General features: G+C 43.0%; 1 protein-coding gene across 6 annotated transcripts; it reads right to left on the bottom strand.

The window, feature by feature from the left end:
• Positions 1 to 1289: 1289 nt before the first annotated feature.
• Positions 1290 to 12960, bottom strand: LOC143161195 (fucose-1-phosphate guanylyltransferase-like). 6 transcript variants are annotated; one of them, XM_076339914.1, is made up of 6 exons: positions 12830 to 12960; positions 12411 to 12578; positions 10658 to 10750; positions 8745 to 9796; positions 7363 to 7392; positions 1290 to 1696 (listed from the first exon to the last, which is right to left on the bottom strand). In XM_076339914.1, exons 1-5 carry the CDS (start codon positions 12906 to 12908, stop codon positions 7363 to 7365), a joined length of 1422 nt encoding a protein of 473 aa, XP_076196029.1. In that variant the 5' UTR covers positions 12909 to 12960; the 3' UTR covers positions 1290 to 1696. The 6 variants fall into 6 exon arrangements, with proteins under 6 accessions (XP_076196029.1, XP_076196024.1, XP_076196026.1 ...); XM_076339909.1 differs by having other exon boundaries at positions 7494 to 9796; XM_076339911.1 differs by lacking the exons at positions 1290 to 1696; positions 7363 to 7392; positions 12411 to 12578 and having other exon boundaries at positions 7853 to 9796.
• Positions 12961 to 14672: the final 1712 nt, after the last annotated feature.

Consider the following 14672-nt stretch of genomic DNA (forward strand, 5'->3'; position numbering starts at 1 on the left):
GGCTGTAAAAATGTAACCTTCTCCCCTCCAAGTCCCTGAACATGCCAGGATGGACCTTGTGGCTTGATTTCTGCATGCTTCTCAGCCCTCACCAGGCTTATCCCCATGGAGCAGCTAAGGCTGATACCAACGCTACCCGCCCAGCCTGGGCTAGCTGAAGGGAGAGGCAGGGTACTGCGGAGGAGCTGACGGTACCCTGACTGTGGTGGGGGACTCGCCATGGCAGTGACTCAGCTGCTCCATGCATATTAGGGCTTCAGAAGGGCTTGGCTTCAGCCTGCTGTCACTTTGGGGCTTGGATGCACGGTACAATCCAAACTGGAAGTTTGTCAGTTTAGGTAAAAATCACAGGATGTCCTGAAACAGGCCTGTGATAGCTCCTTGGCTCAGGAGCCCCCCTTTTCTGGCTGGCTTTGGTGCCGCAGCTCCCACTGTCTCTGGGAGAAATCCCAAGTGTGGCTGTGCCAGCCCCACGTGCCATGGGCAGCGCCAGCTCCACGTGCCATGGGCAGCGCCTCTGTCCCACTCCCTCAGCTGATGTGGCGTTGCCTGCAGGGAGGAAAGGAGGGAAAAGGCTTTCAACCGCAGCTAAAGGAGAGGCAAGGTGATGCGAGGCAAAGGAAGGAGCCTAAAGGTGATGTGAAGAGTGGCGAGGTGAGGCGTGCTGAGACGAGGCACAAAAGCACTGAGGCCAGGTGCTGTAAGCTGAGGAGAGGCACTGTGAGCGGAGGCGAGGCGGGGCAGAGCAGCGAGGCGAGATACATGGTGGGATGATATGAGGCAAGCCACAGAGCAGTGAGGCGAGGAGTGGTGAGACAAGGTGAGGTGAGGAGAGGCCTTGTGAGACACAGTGAGGCGAGAAGAGATGCGCTGAGATGGTGTGAGGCAAGGTGCAGTGCAATGAGGCACAGCGACAGGAGGAGAGGTGCCGAGCGGTGAGGCGGGGCGCAGTGACAGGAGGAGAGGTGTGGCACTGTGAGGTGAGGCCCTGTGATGGAAGGAGAGGTGAGGCTCCCATACTGTGACTGTAGCCAGAGGTGGGATCCAGCAGCTCTAAGGGCAGTTACAAGCTTAGTGGAAAATCGCTTGAAGAAGTGGGACACTCCAGCAGAGGTGAGCTGAGGGGTGATGACTCACAGCGGGGAGTGAAATGCCAGGAAAAAAATCTGGAATTGACAAAATAAGTTTTGGCACTCCTTGTGGCCTGAAGAACAAGACTTTTCTTCCATCCAGACCAAGCAAACTATGACAGAAACAGAACCAGGACAGACTCCAAAGCCGAAGAAATGTTCTGTTCACTTCTGCACAGAAAATGCATTTTAATACAACAGCTTTATGAAGTAAGAGCATTACATTTCCGTGACAAGATAGAGATAAAAGTACTTGCTTTAAAAGAAGTAAATGCCTTGCATACTATTTATATTCTAGTACCATCTACTTTATGGAAATACATCGAAAAAGAAGTCATCAGTTTCTATACCATGTTTTTATTCACTCTTTGCAAACATTTGTGTGGGTGAAGATTCATTCATATGGACACTCAGGGAAGACCACTGGAAACTACAGCACAGGACGGTAATCCAGTCAGGCAGCGAAGTCAATGCAACAGCTTTGTTCACCATGAAAGCAACTTTCAGGTGAATTCTTGAGGCATTCACATCATAGACTATGTGGAGCAGTTGCAGAATAATTGAAACTAGGGGGAAAAAAAAAGACAAAAACTAATAATAATCGCAGAGCCTGTTTGCAGACCGTTTGCAAACAGAGAAGAAACTGACTACTGTGTTAGGCCAGTTCTAATTATCAACTATACAAGTAGCACTAAACTGTCAAGAGCAATGTTTTTCAGTGAGTAAAGTCTTCACATGTGATATTTACAGAATACTGAGCTGTACAAATTTGATTAATTTTTTTATTGCCATTTTATGTTTGGAATGTGCAGCTGTCATGTCCAATCTTACAAGAGAAACGTGAAAAATTCTTTTCCCATTTCTGGTTTTAAATGTCCTTCACCATGAGCCTTTACAGGATTAAGCCTTTTGAAATGATCTTTATTTCAAATTAATTAGAACATATCCATATCTATCATTTACTTCGAGAGGCTGTAAGTTGCTCCTATACATTTCAATGTCATTCTGGTGACATTCAGATGTGTCACAGAAAATGAAAAGGATGTTAAAAGAAAAAGCATTTTTATGAAAATAAAGTACAAGGAACTCTGTAGCCCATGTAATGAAACAGGTGTTTACAATGGCTTCTCTGTGGCAGTGGATTAAAAGAAGTGTACAGAAGAATAGTACTGCTATTTTTGTTCTCACAATACTACAGTGGCATTTGCACAGGGATTAATCTTCCACATGTGCAGAGAGGAGAAAATGAAGCTGTTGCATCAGAGATTTAGGAACGAGAAGAGGCTGGAACCGCTGAGCTCCAGTACAGACAAACTCCCTGTCCAAGTCAAGAACATTTCTACACAGATCCAAATGATTGTTGGAGCTTACTTTCTTTTGTCAGTTCCCCAAATCCTTCTGGCACAGGTACCTTTCAGCTGCTCATTTTTATTTCAGCTGCCTTCCCTTGTGTTCTTTTTTAAGTGCCCAATTTCTCAGATTTCAATTTCCTGCCTAAAAGGTTACTGAAATAATCTTCCTCTCTCAAATTTCATAGTGTAATATATACAGTATGGCTAAATCTCTGTTCATTATAGCATGCTTTCAAAGCATTCAGGGAAATCATTAAGATGATGTTCATTATGAGCCCTATTATTGCACTGCAGAGCAAAACTAATTAAATGAAGAAAGCTGACATGAATAAAACCATTAAACACTCATCTTGGTTTTATTTGAGACTGTACCAGCCTGAGTTGCATTTCAGGATAGATGGAGCCAGGCAATGATCTAGAGGCCCATACAAAAACTGCATCCATCTAGGAAACTCAATAAGCCTTAATCAAAATCAAACTCCAAATTTCAGTAGATGCCTCCTGTTCTTAGAAGGTCCTACCTTCAGCGTTGCATCCTTTATTACTCAGACTGGAGGAAAATCATGGGCCAGGATGCCATGATGGTCTTGTTTTCAGAGTCTGATACTAGAAACCAGCAACCCCATAATTGCTATTATCTTGCTGTTAAATTTTACTGTGGGGCCTTGCACAGGTCTCTCAATTTCCTTGGGACAAGTTTATCCCAGGTGATTGCATAAGAAAATTGTTGTCATCTACCTTAACCGCAGATTGTGAAAAAGAAAGATTAGCTAAAGTTTGTAAAATGCAATACGAATAAAATACTTACACATATTGTGCACATCAAACTTAGATTATTATAGTCAGGAAGTGTCGAGCCTGAAGTCCTTTTGATTTTAATAAGATTTGATTAAATCTTATTAATTTACACTACACTACAAGATAGCCCTTGTTGTAAGGACTGGAATTTGTTATAGCTAAAAAATGCACACTTCATAAATAGCTGCAAGACATACACCAAAGAGTTATCTCATGCCTAAAGACATTATTTTTCAAATGTGTCATTAGGGATACATACAAATACTCAGTTATCGGTCATCTCCTCTCTCTCTCTCTCCTTCTTTTGACAGAAATATCATGTTAACTCAAAAATGACATTACATCCGCTAGAGACTGTTCTCCTTGCAACTACTTCTGTGCTCTGCAGCTCCAGGGCTTTCTTTGCCTACTGATCCCCTGCTCACCCAATGCCCACACCCCACAGAACTCAAGAAGCTGCACAGCAAGGCGCAGTAGATTAGCGAAGGTTTGGCAGGTGTATGCAGGGCTGTAACACTCGCTGTCAGGATACTCAACGAGAGATCTGCAGCTCTTGTTCTCCTTCACTTCAGAGATTCTTATCCCTGGTGGACTCCAGAAACCTTTGGTCCACCAACGTGCTTGCCAGGGGCAAAATCCTGGCCCCTGCTTAAATCAAAAGCAAAACTCCTAGTGACTTCAATCAAATAGGGTATGCATTTCAGGTTTTCAGATTTTATTCTGAAGCTGATACAGGAAAATCAACAAAACTAGCTACTTTCTGTAGCTTGGCAGGGTAAAGCCACGTTTCAGCATTTAAAACTCACAAAAAAGCCTGCAGAACAATATGCCTCATGTCTACCAAATCCTTTCAACAATTCATCAAAGTGCAATGGATGCGTATTTTAATTTTTAAATTCCACCAGCCCTTGACAGATTGATGCCTGGATTGCCAATACCATTATCAGCCTTCATGCACTAACATTCTCTATGGCATGGTCCATTTTCTCTTAACATTTCCATAAACTTTCTAATCTCATACTTCACAATGACAATTTTATTGATAGTAAGAAAGACCACAAAGGATTATGGATGCATTAGAAATTTAATGGGCAAACATGCGCTTCCTGTGGCTCAGTAGAAGTTAGTGGAAGCTTTTATATAGAAGTGTTTATTCCTAAGTGTGGAGTCCAAGAATGAATTTTCAGAATGTGTGAACATGCACACACATAACCCTATATGATATAAGAACATATAGGAAAATAATTAATAGAGCTCTGTATTAAATAAAAGATAATTTTTAGTGTTTTTAATAAAATATAATTTTTAATGTTTTAATAAAATATTACATTAAACTTGATTGTAGTTTAAAAATGAAAAATATTACAAATCCAGGTATTTCAATACCTGTGGAATAAATTCATTAAGCCTGCTGACATTACCTATGGCTAATATTGACCAAAATGCGCTAAAATTTGAGACAAAAATATTTAGTGTAAAAGGAAAGCATGGAGTGGCATAAAGACTTAAAGCAGTCTAATGTGTCTTACCTAGTAAATCAAATCTACGCTTATTCCACTACAACAGATTTTTTTTTGTTAAGTTCTTTACCTCAAAATCTAAATGTTTTATTTCCTAACAGGGCAATTCATTGACATGCTGCTAAGAACTGTGAAATGAGACTGGACATTACATGCTTCACAGGTTTGCAAAAAAAGGTATCTTAGGCCTTTATTCAAAGGTTAAGAAAATATTTCTAGCTCCTAACTGAAGTGTTTAGCCACAAGCTATTCAACTCAGTCACATATTTTAAGAGCTATAAATGAAGCAGCATCTGACCGCACATTTGGTGTGTTTAAATGCGGACACCATTTGTTTTAATAGCTTCATGGGGCTGCGCTCTACAAACTGCACAGCAGGAGATAAGATCATGAACCAAAAAAATTTCATGTTTTGAGGTATGCTGACATCCAGCTCTTTTGTACACTGCCTGTAGTACAGCCACGCTCTCTGGGGCCATGGCCAAAGAATACTTTCAGCAAATCTTTACAGAAGTTTTCCTCATTTAGATCCTTGACAGCAGGACTAAGCACAGTGAAAGTGTTACTGCCCTCTGAGAAAGATACAACTGAGCTTTCCAGCAGTTATCTGTGAATTGCGTAATCTGGGGTTTTTATGAGCGTTCACTGTTTGCAGGTGTCGGGCTTCTTTGTGGACCCTAACGAGCACCCGCCAGGCTCACACCACTTACCACAAGAGTGTGAGCCTGGGTTTACGCTCAGACCTGCAGGCTGTCGAGGTTAAGGGATTACCAGTGGAGATTACCGCCCTGTCAAATCGACACGTTCACTCTCCAACACAGCATGTCAGAATGACAGAATTTTTGTGTTAACACCTACTGTTTCATAGTAACTTGGATCATTCTGACGCAGAGGCTAGGTTAAGGAATGACAGTAATGAACAGCACATCCCAGAGGATACTACTTTCTGCAGGGGTGTGAGTAGTTATTTCTTACCCATCCTGGTTGCAGCTGGGCCAGCACATTCGAGCAGTCCAGAGCAGGACAGCAGCATGCCAGGAAAAAAAATCTGAGAGAGAAATACTCTAAGAAGTACCTCTTACCCCTCCTCGTGCACTTGGTGGACTGACAGAGCCTGAGGCAGCCTGTTGACCCTGATGCCAAGCACGGTAGTCTAACACTACGACCAGGATTCCACTCCTGGTTTGTTTTTTTTTCTTGGAAGAACACTGCTTCCAAGACCATAGCAGCTGCGATTTGATCAAGTCTACCCCAACACTTTCCAAAAGCCATTTAGTCAGTATGCTTTTCCTCCTTCTTTTTTCCTGTTCCTTACGTGTCAGAAGCAAATCCATTTTCTATTTATATCCAGATTGCTTTCAGTAATGAAATCAATACATGGTACTTAGGGAATTTAGAATAAATGCAATTGTAACAGTTAAAGTGAATAATCACGTTAAAAGAACGCAGCTTCATTTTACTGTTACTAAACATGCAGAAAGCTTGTCTAGCAGTAAAGCAATCATCAGGGAAGTGTTTTCAGAACAAAGTTTGATCTCCAATTGAAGATCCAAAGTCTATATCAAACATTTGCTTTTCCCAAAACATTTTGTATACTCTAACAATAGATGAATAGATTATGCAAATAGGATGATACACAAACCACAATTTCATGCTCCATGTTCTATGACTATTTTTACTTTGTGATTTTATGCATTTGTCTTGGACCTTAATGTTCTCAAATCTACTGCTCTTTCCATTGTTAAACTAGTATTTTATATGGACTTTTAAAACCTCTGTTTGCTCAGAAATTCTCCTTATCCCTTTGAAGTCAACCTCAGCAATTCCAAACCTCCATGTCTCGCTCCTTTGTATTTCTTCTTGCTCAGAAGAGATGCTCAGGAAAAATACTATGTCTCTTGAAAGGTTTCTTTATCAATGAGGAAGAAACTTGGTGAAGGTTAAACCAGCTTGGGTAATATTCATGAGATATTACACTACTATCTTGTAGGTGGCATAAGAAAGATGCTATTAGGGAATTCAGTCAGTAGGGAGATAAACTGCTATAATGAAACATTAAACAGAACATGAAAACCCATTGGTAAAGTCAAAAGAAAAAGATGCATTGTGTTTGCAGTCAAATTACATTGATATAATACACAGCACATTCTTAAAAGTAGCATGACATGGAAAAATTAAAAATGCAGTCATTACAGAAGCAAAATTAAAAATAAATTATTTGAGGTATCTGAATATAAACTTAGTGTGAACAAGCTTTTTTCCACCTTGTAGTACTAAAGTATATACCGATTGTTTATGTAATGAGCTGTTGAAAACAGAGGATCACAGAACTGGATAGGCTTGCATGCTCTCCCTGCACAGCATCTTTGTGGTGCCACAGCCTAAGACATAATACTGGGCTAGATGGAACACTGGCATGACCTAGCATGACACTTCCTAGATTTTTAAAAAAGGGGGGCAGGGAAGAGGGAACAGAGAAAAGTACATTTAAAGTTGTACACAAAAAAAAAGGCACTTTCCTTTTTGATCAGGCCTGAACAGAAAGTTTAAAAAGCAACTTACCTATTTGGAGCTGGACCTTTGGCACCTAAACTAGAAACAAAAGGACATCTTTATTAGTAAAAGGTGGAGAAGGGGAAGAGACACTAGATATTGTGTGTTTCTCTGAAGATGTGCATCGTGGTACCACTCACAATAGTTAACCTCTCTGTTGTTGTTTACTCCGCTGGTCTGCATGAGCATTAAGCATCACTCCAGGGACTCTGACAGTTCAGTTTAGAGAAATATGAAATGTAGGTTTTCATGTGGCACATATCAGTCCATCTGTGGATAACAAAAAGTTGGTAGCTGCCCAATCAAACTACCAGCTTCCAAATGACTAACAGTAAAAAAAAAATAAATCAGTATGTCTTGATACCAGGTTTTGACCCCAATATTATTAGTCACAAGGGAAAGAATGATCTCTCATGCAAATCTTTTTCCTCGGATGAAAAACAAGAAAGTATAAAAAATTACAAAATGAAAAAAAAAGATTAAATCTTAAGACAAGATGTCCTGATTTAAAAAGTACTTTTAATAAATTTATCTCTACCTATTTGAAACACTACTGCAAAAAGGCAGCATGAAAAGAGAGAAACATAAGTTATTGCTATATCATGCCATGTTGCTGGAGCGAACGTTCTACTTTGAAAAACTTTTAAAGCAGTTTTCAGTCAAATTTCTAATTAATTTGTTCTGTATCATATTCTTATTGACAAAAGACTACAAAACATAATAACTTGTGCACCCCAAGAAAATTCACCAATTAGTGTTTTCAGAGATCTGAAATATTTCATTACTTCTTTCATCAAAAGAATAGTTTATCTGCATTTGTTGCATTATTAATGTTATGCTACATCAACGTCATTAATACAATTTCATTATTTCTACTTCAATGGAATCAGAGAAAAGATCTGTGTACTTTTTTTCCTTATGATTTTTACAAGCTGGGAAGTAATCAATCATCCACAAATGAAAACAGGAAATTTGTTCAAGAACCGTTCCTTCTACAAATCAGACTTCTCTTTTTGTCTTTGTAGACAGATTTCATCATAAATTTGCTTCCTAAACTTCAACATGTCTTCTACATCTTTGTAGGTGAGCATTTCTTCAACAGACAAGAGCTTAAAGCCATTCAATTTAAAAGCTGACATGTGCTGCACAGAATTTAACATTTTTAATGACGTTCTAACTGATTCACTTAAAGTAGAACAAACAGGAAAAATCCTAGCAGTCCACAACCCCAAACCTGTGTTCTCACTGGAGAAGAGCTGGTCTGAAATCTTTACACCCCAGAGGTCCAAACATACTAGTAAGCTGACTCCAACAAACTGGAGTGAATGTATATCTGACAACAATTTCACACTCTTTTTCAAGTCATCTTCTACACTAAACACCATACTTACATACTTTACTCGATCGTTAATTTTTATACTTAATGAACTCAGAAAACAGTTTGAAGGTATGTCTACTTTCAAATTTATGTACGATCCGCTAATAATGCTGTTCTTCCCTACTGAGACTTCAGGTCCAATTCTAGAGTATTCAATAACGGATCCAGGTCCTATAAAACATCCAGGCTCAAGTATGCTTTGAATGATACTTGCTGATTGATCCAAGGTCTCAGCTTTGTCAGAAAAGATGCTAAAAGCCACAGACAGTAAGTCGAGCTCAAATTTCAGTTTGCTATCAGATGTAAAATGAAACAAATACTCTTGCATAGTTCCAATGTGATAGAACTTAGAGTTGTTTAAGACTATAACATTAAGCGTAGTTCCTTTCAGAAGAGAGTATAGCTTCTGCCGTACTTCTACTAACTGTGATTCCTCTTTCGTGACGTTACTGGTATTTTTTGTGTAATCTTGAGTGGCTCCAGGTCCCAGGGCCTGAAGGAAGTCACCATATGCATCTATTTCACAGCAAAGCGTGCCCATCTGCTTATAAAATGTCAGTAATTGTTTTGCAATGCTATGATCCATGTAAAAGATACTGTCTGTATACACACACTCTGAGTCCATTTCTGAGTCGCTGTCGTCTCCAGAGGAACTTAGCTGAGAACAATTCCCTCTTACGCATACTGCGCCACACTGGCGCATCGTCTCAATATCGGGCTTGTGCAGGAAATGACGGCAAGATGTGTATTCAAGTTCTCCTTTTCCTGAAAAACTGGATGGATCTAAAACAAACACTCCGTGAGTGGTCCCAACTGTCAAATCTGAAGGGTGAGCTAATGCGGTAAATCCAGGTTTATCAAATGTGATGGTTTCTTCAACTCCAGTGCTGTAAAGTTCTATGTCGTCCGAACATGTAATGAGAATTCCTGGTTTCATGTGACTGGGGAAATCAATGTACATGGCAAGCTTCAGTTCCAACATCTGGTAAATGGGATCACCAAAAGGCAAAGCTGTGAAAATCTTTCCCAGTGCACTTGCATTTGGTAAACGTCGACTGTAACCACCTTGAAGAAAAAGACATTTTTAATTATACAGAGACACTGTATATAAGTCAGCAAAAACTAAACCTGTACAGCTATTTTACATATACACAAAGGTATAAACCGTGCCCCCCCTCCCCCGGCTTGGTCATATACTAAGTATTCCTCAAAAAATGACAGATGCAAAAAAATCATCAATCTTTCTTCTTCAAACATTTCTCAAAGCAGATCTGACCTTATGTCCAAAATTTAGCATGCCTTAAACAGCTTATACTAAAATTGTGGTTGGTATCACTACCTTTAGCTTGCTTCAGAGCTGGAGTATGGACCGCTTGTCTATAACTAAAGCGAAGAAAGCAAATGATGCCTGCTTTTCGCTTGAAAAAAAGGAGGACCCCTGCACCCCGACTGGGAATTTTAAGTCAGAGATAAGTCAAACAAGCAGTGGTTTGGTCAGGTGACTTGTTATTACCTGGTTTCTTTCTTCTCTGCAAAACCGGTGCACCTTTTGGAAGTGTTCTGACTAATTGGATAAGGCGGCAAGTATTCAGTCTGCCTGTAGTTATGAGGACCTCTAGGTCCCCTACAGAGAGGGCCATGCTCCTTCAATGGGTATTTCAAGGCAAGAGCTTAATTCAGATACTCTGAATTACACTGCTTTCTCCACTGTTTGACTGAACAACTTAAGTGCCGAGAAGAAATGCTTAAGTGACAGTAATATCTCCTCAGTATCAATCTAAATTCAAATGATCAGATCAGATACATTTGGAATTCCTTTTCTGAGGGAACTGTATTTCAGAACTCTGACTCCGCCATCATATTATTATTAGGGGAAAAAAAAAAAGGGGTACAACTTTAGAGTGTGAAATGTAAAATAGAATGTACCAGAATGAATTAGCAGCACAATAAAAGAAGTCCATTTATCACCATATAGATCTTCCAAGCATCGAAGAACATGAAGGGTTGACCCACCATTTCCTAAAGAAAAATATTTCAGTATCTGCTGAAAAGAGCACCAATAATGTCTGCATTGACATGTGAAGCATACTGGGACCTGGTGCTGTGGCAGGGTGATCAGGAAACATGTTTCAAATGCTGCCTTCTGCTGTAGAAAACGTGACATTTATTTTTAAAAAAGTCCTTATGACTGCAGAGAGGTTCTTTTAATCAAACCGAGTGTCAATGGATGCACAGATACCTATCTGAAATTTCCTAAACCAGTTCTGACCGAACAGTGTTTCCACTGTATCGTAGTTGATAAAATCACGCAAAGAAGACGATGGACAGTCACTTTGGAAGCCTTGTGCACTCAGAGGGGAGGACATCTTGAGTAGACAGCTCTTGGGAAAATACCATGTTTTCCCTTCCCAGTTATTCTCTGAACAGCCCCAGCATTTGAAGCATTTCACCATTTCATCAGGCCATGACGTAACCATGAAAACTGGCTCCAGTAGGAAACAAGTCACACAAAATTTCACTACTGGCTTGAAGCACATGTTCAAAAGTACTTTTGACATTTACAATATGGAAATGAGGAAAAATGTTTGGGATACGAGGAAACGGTTTGGGATATTTTCATGTGCTCCTACAACTTATAATTGCCAGATTTCTCAAAATTAATCTCTGCCTATTATTCTACACTGCAGACAAGACTACTGAGATTAGTTACTTTCTACATCAAAGCGAACAGGTATTAAGAATTATAGGATGATATTGTGGACAGCCAGACTATTTTCTTCTAGGTTTTTGCTGTGTGTTGGGTAATATATTAAAACATATTCAAAGTATTTAAATTTAAACAATCAGGTTAAGGTAAGAAGTATGAATTTATAAAAAACCATGAGTTAGTGTTGGTCTGTATTCCATACGATACAGCCAGAAGAGCCATATAGCATCACCAGCATGCACTCATTCAAAACCATCACGGTGGAGTCCCAGGTAGTACAAGGCTAAGTGTAAAGGCCAAAATTAACTTACATTAAGTCCGAAAAAGCAGCCAACCCATGATGCTAGCAGTTGCACAACTGAATCCAAACTACACACTATTTAATGGCATTAGAACCAACACTTGTGGTTTAATTAATACTTCAGACTTTAGCAGCATTTTGGAGCCCTTTCATTGCAGGAGACAGCTGGCATAGCACATAAGCACAAAGCCTACTTCCACCTGACCAAAAATGAGTATCATTATATAAGTGTATTACGAGTATAAATGTATTAAATGAACATATAGTATATCAAGCGAGTGTAACTCGTACAGTAACACCACGAGGTGCTGCACCTGCTCCCCGTGGGGTGTGCCAGTACCCCCGCTGCTGCTACGCCAGCACTCGCCGTGCAGGCAGGACACGCTGCGCACACTGCGACCCGCTCCACGTCCGTGTCCAGCACACGTGCCTGTGAGGTGCTGGACTCTCACCGCACGCCGCGACTCTTCCTTCTTTTTAGATCTACATCAAACCCTGCTTGACCTCGAGCAGGAACCCAAGTCAGGGCAGCCCTCGGTCGGCCGGACAGGAGAGGCCTGGCCAGCGTCACGGAGCCCCTTCTGTCCCTCTGAAGCCAAACCAGCTGCCTGCAGAGCTGACGTGGGCTCGTTCCTGCGAGAGCAAGGGGAAAGCCTACAACGGGTGCCCACCGATTTTCGGTCCAGGTGGATCCACAAAAACATGGTACCGCGCCCCCAGCGGCAGTTCCTTTCTGCTCAGCTTCTCAGCCAGCTGCTGTCGGTAGGCGAGCGCCTGCTCCGCGTCGGCGGCCGTCACCGCCACGACGTCCCAGAACTCGCCGGGGCGGGCGGCCTTCCCTGTCGGCAGAGCGGCATCCGCGTCAGGCGCACCGGGGGGGTGAGCGGGCAGGCACACCCGACCCCTCCGGAGCGCCGCGCCAAAGCCCCAGGCGCCCTGGGGTCTGACAAGGCACACCCGACCCACAAGACCCCCGCGGGCCGGCCGCAGGGCGAGCGCTCCACAGCCCCACGGCGAACGCGGCTCGGCTCGGGTGGGCCGGGCCCGCGCCGCCTCCCCGCCCGTCCCGTTCCGCGTGGGGCCGCCCCACCTCTGAGCGCCGCGAACCGCGCCAGCCGCCGCCCCATGGCCTCCCTCCGTGCCGCGCTCCGCTCGCCCGCCACCGGCATGGCTGCGCCACCGTTGGGGGGCCGCACCCTAGCGCTGCTGCCACCCCCCTAGCCGCGGCGTGAGGCGGACCCGGAGCGCCCGACCCGGAAGAGCCAGGCTGGGACCCGGGGCGGGGCCCGGCGGGGGCCGCCTTAGGCGGCGCGGGGGGGCCGGTGCCTAGGTCGGCCCCGCGGCGCCGGAGCTGGGCTTAGTCCTCGGGTCGCGCCCGGGCTGGGCTGGATGGAGGAGGGCTTGCCGCCTCCCCCGGTCCGGAGCGGACGGGAGATTCACCTCGGGCTGCGGGGGGTGGCCGAGTGCGAGCCCGGGCAGCGGGCCCGTGCGTGCGGCAGCGGCCGGGCGCCGGCGCGGGGTCCCTCTCGGGGTCCCCCTCGGGGCTGGGCCTGCCCGCTGCTGTACGGAGAGGGGCCGCTGCTGCACCGCTCCTCGGCTTCGGCTTCACTGTGAAGTGATGATGTCTTACCGGCTCTCTGTGGGGTCTGGTGGGGAAAGGGCCATGGCAGGACGGGCTGGATGAAGGCCTTTTCTGCGCTGCCACTGTGCTCGGCTGTGCTCCGTTTTTTTTTCCTTTGGGTTTTTTGTTTTTTTTTTTTTTTTTAATAGTACCTGCTCACTAAGTTCTTGGGTCTAAAGATGTTGCCAGTGGTGTTTTGTTCAGAAGGAAAACGCACCGCTTCCACCGGCCTGCCTTGCTGGAGCTCTGTGCGTGCTGGCCGGTGCGCTCACCTGCTAAACGGTGTACCTTCATGTGCGCTTTGTCTGCCGTGGCTCTTGGGCTATTTAATGCAAACGAGGATTTTTAAGGAAAAAATCTACCCATTCTTTTTAGTTATACAACTTGTAGAAAACACATTCATACATACGGGCTCAAATTCGGAAATGCTTTGCTGCCTCAAAATGCAGGTCCCGTGTCGAGCTCAGAATCTGAAGGGTTGGGTTTCCCCGGGGCTGACGCCTTTAGGCTGTGTGTTTGTAGAAATAGATAATCGTTTTGAGGTTTAGGTTACATCTCCATGGCAGTCACAGGAGGGAGTAGGATGAGTTAGATTGCTGATTTGGTAATCTCATTAGGAACGGAAGCCTAATTGCACATGAACTAGTCTGCTTAAGTTTTCTTTGCCCATATCTGACCTGTTTGCATTTCCTGTGGCGCTCCCCAGCCGTACCTGGAGTACGCTTCCTGAGCACTGAGCTGAGCCCGGTTTGGATTTGATGAATGGATCCTATAAGGACTTACTGCAGGCTCATGTATTGTGTGTAATGATCTGATATCTACTGGCAGTATTCACACAGCTGAAAGTTTTTCCCGCTGCGGTTCTTTGCCCTGGATATTGTGATTTTTGATCTGTGGACTTCATCTGTCTTCCTGAATTTAGAGTCTGCAGAGACTACAGATACCAAATACAAATAGATGAAAATGAAAGGAGGGTTTGTCTTGATAAGATCTCATCATGCACAAATCTTACAATAGAAAGTAGCTGTAAAAGCACTATAGGAGCTACTCAAAAAAAGAATTTAGGAAGTTAAAAAAAAGTTAAAAAAAAATCCATTTTTTCATGATTGTAAACTGCTGACAGGGAAGGTTAAAGAAAAAAAAGATGAATACTTCACTGCTGCTTTATCAGTTTGAGACTTTTCTGTGATGCATGTGATAACAGCCTTAATCAGAGTAATGTACACCACAGAGATCTGTTTGATCCTTCCTTATGTTCTGAACTTACTCTAGTAAGGAACACCGTCTATTTTGTTGAAACTATACTTTTGCT

Source organism: Aptenodytes patagonicus, chromosome 5, assembly GCF_965638725.1.
Source record: "Aptenodytes patagonicus chromosome 5, bAptPat1.pri.cur, whole genome shotgun sequence".
NCBI lineage: Eukaryota > Metazoa > Chordata > Aves > Sphenisciformes > Spheniscidae > Aptenodytes > Aptenodytes patagonicus.

What these genes read in the sequence shown, in the direction of transcription:
- LOC143161195 (XM_076339909.1), bottom strand. Translation starts at nt 12,908, where the DNA reads ATGCCGGTGGCGGGCGAGCGGAGCGCGGCACGGAGGGAGGCCATGGGG. An exon ending in GCGGTTCGCGGCGCTCAGAG is followed by an intron (nt 12,579 to 12,829) that starts GTGGGGCGGCCC and finishes CTCTGCCGACAG; the next exon opens with GGAAGGCCGCCCGCCCCGGC. An exon ending in TGTGCTGCTAATTCATTCTG is followed by an intron (nt 9,797 to 10,657) that starts GTACATTCTATT and finishes TTTTTCTTCAAG; the next exon opens with GTGGTTACAGTCGACGTTTA.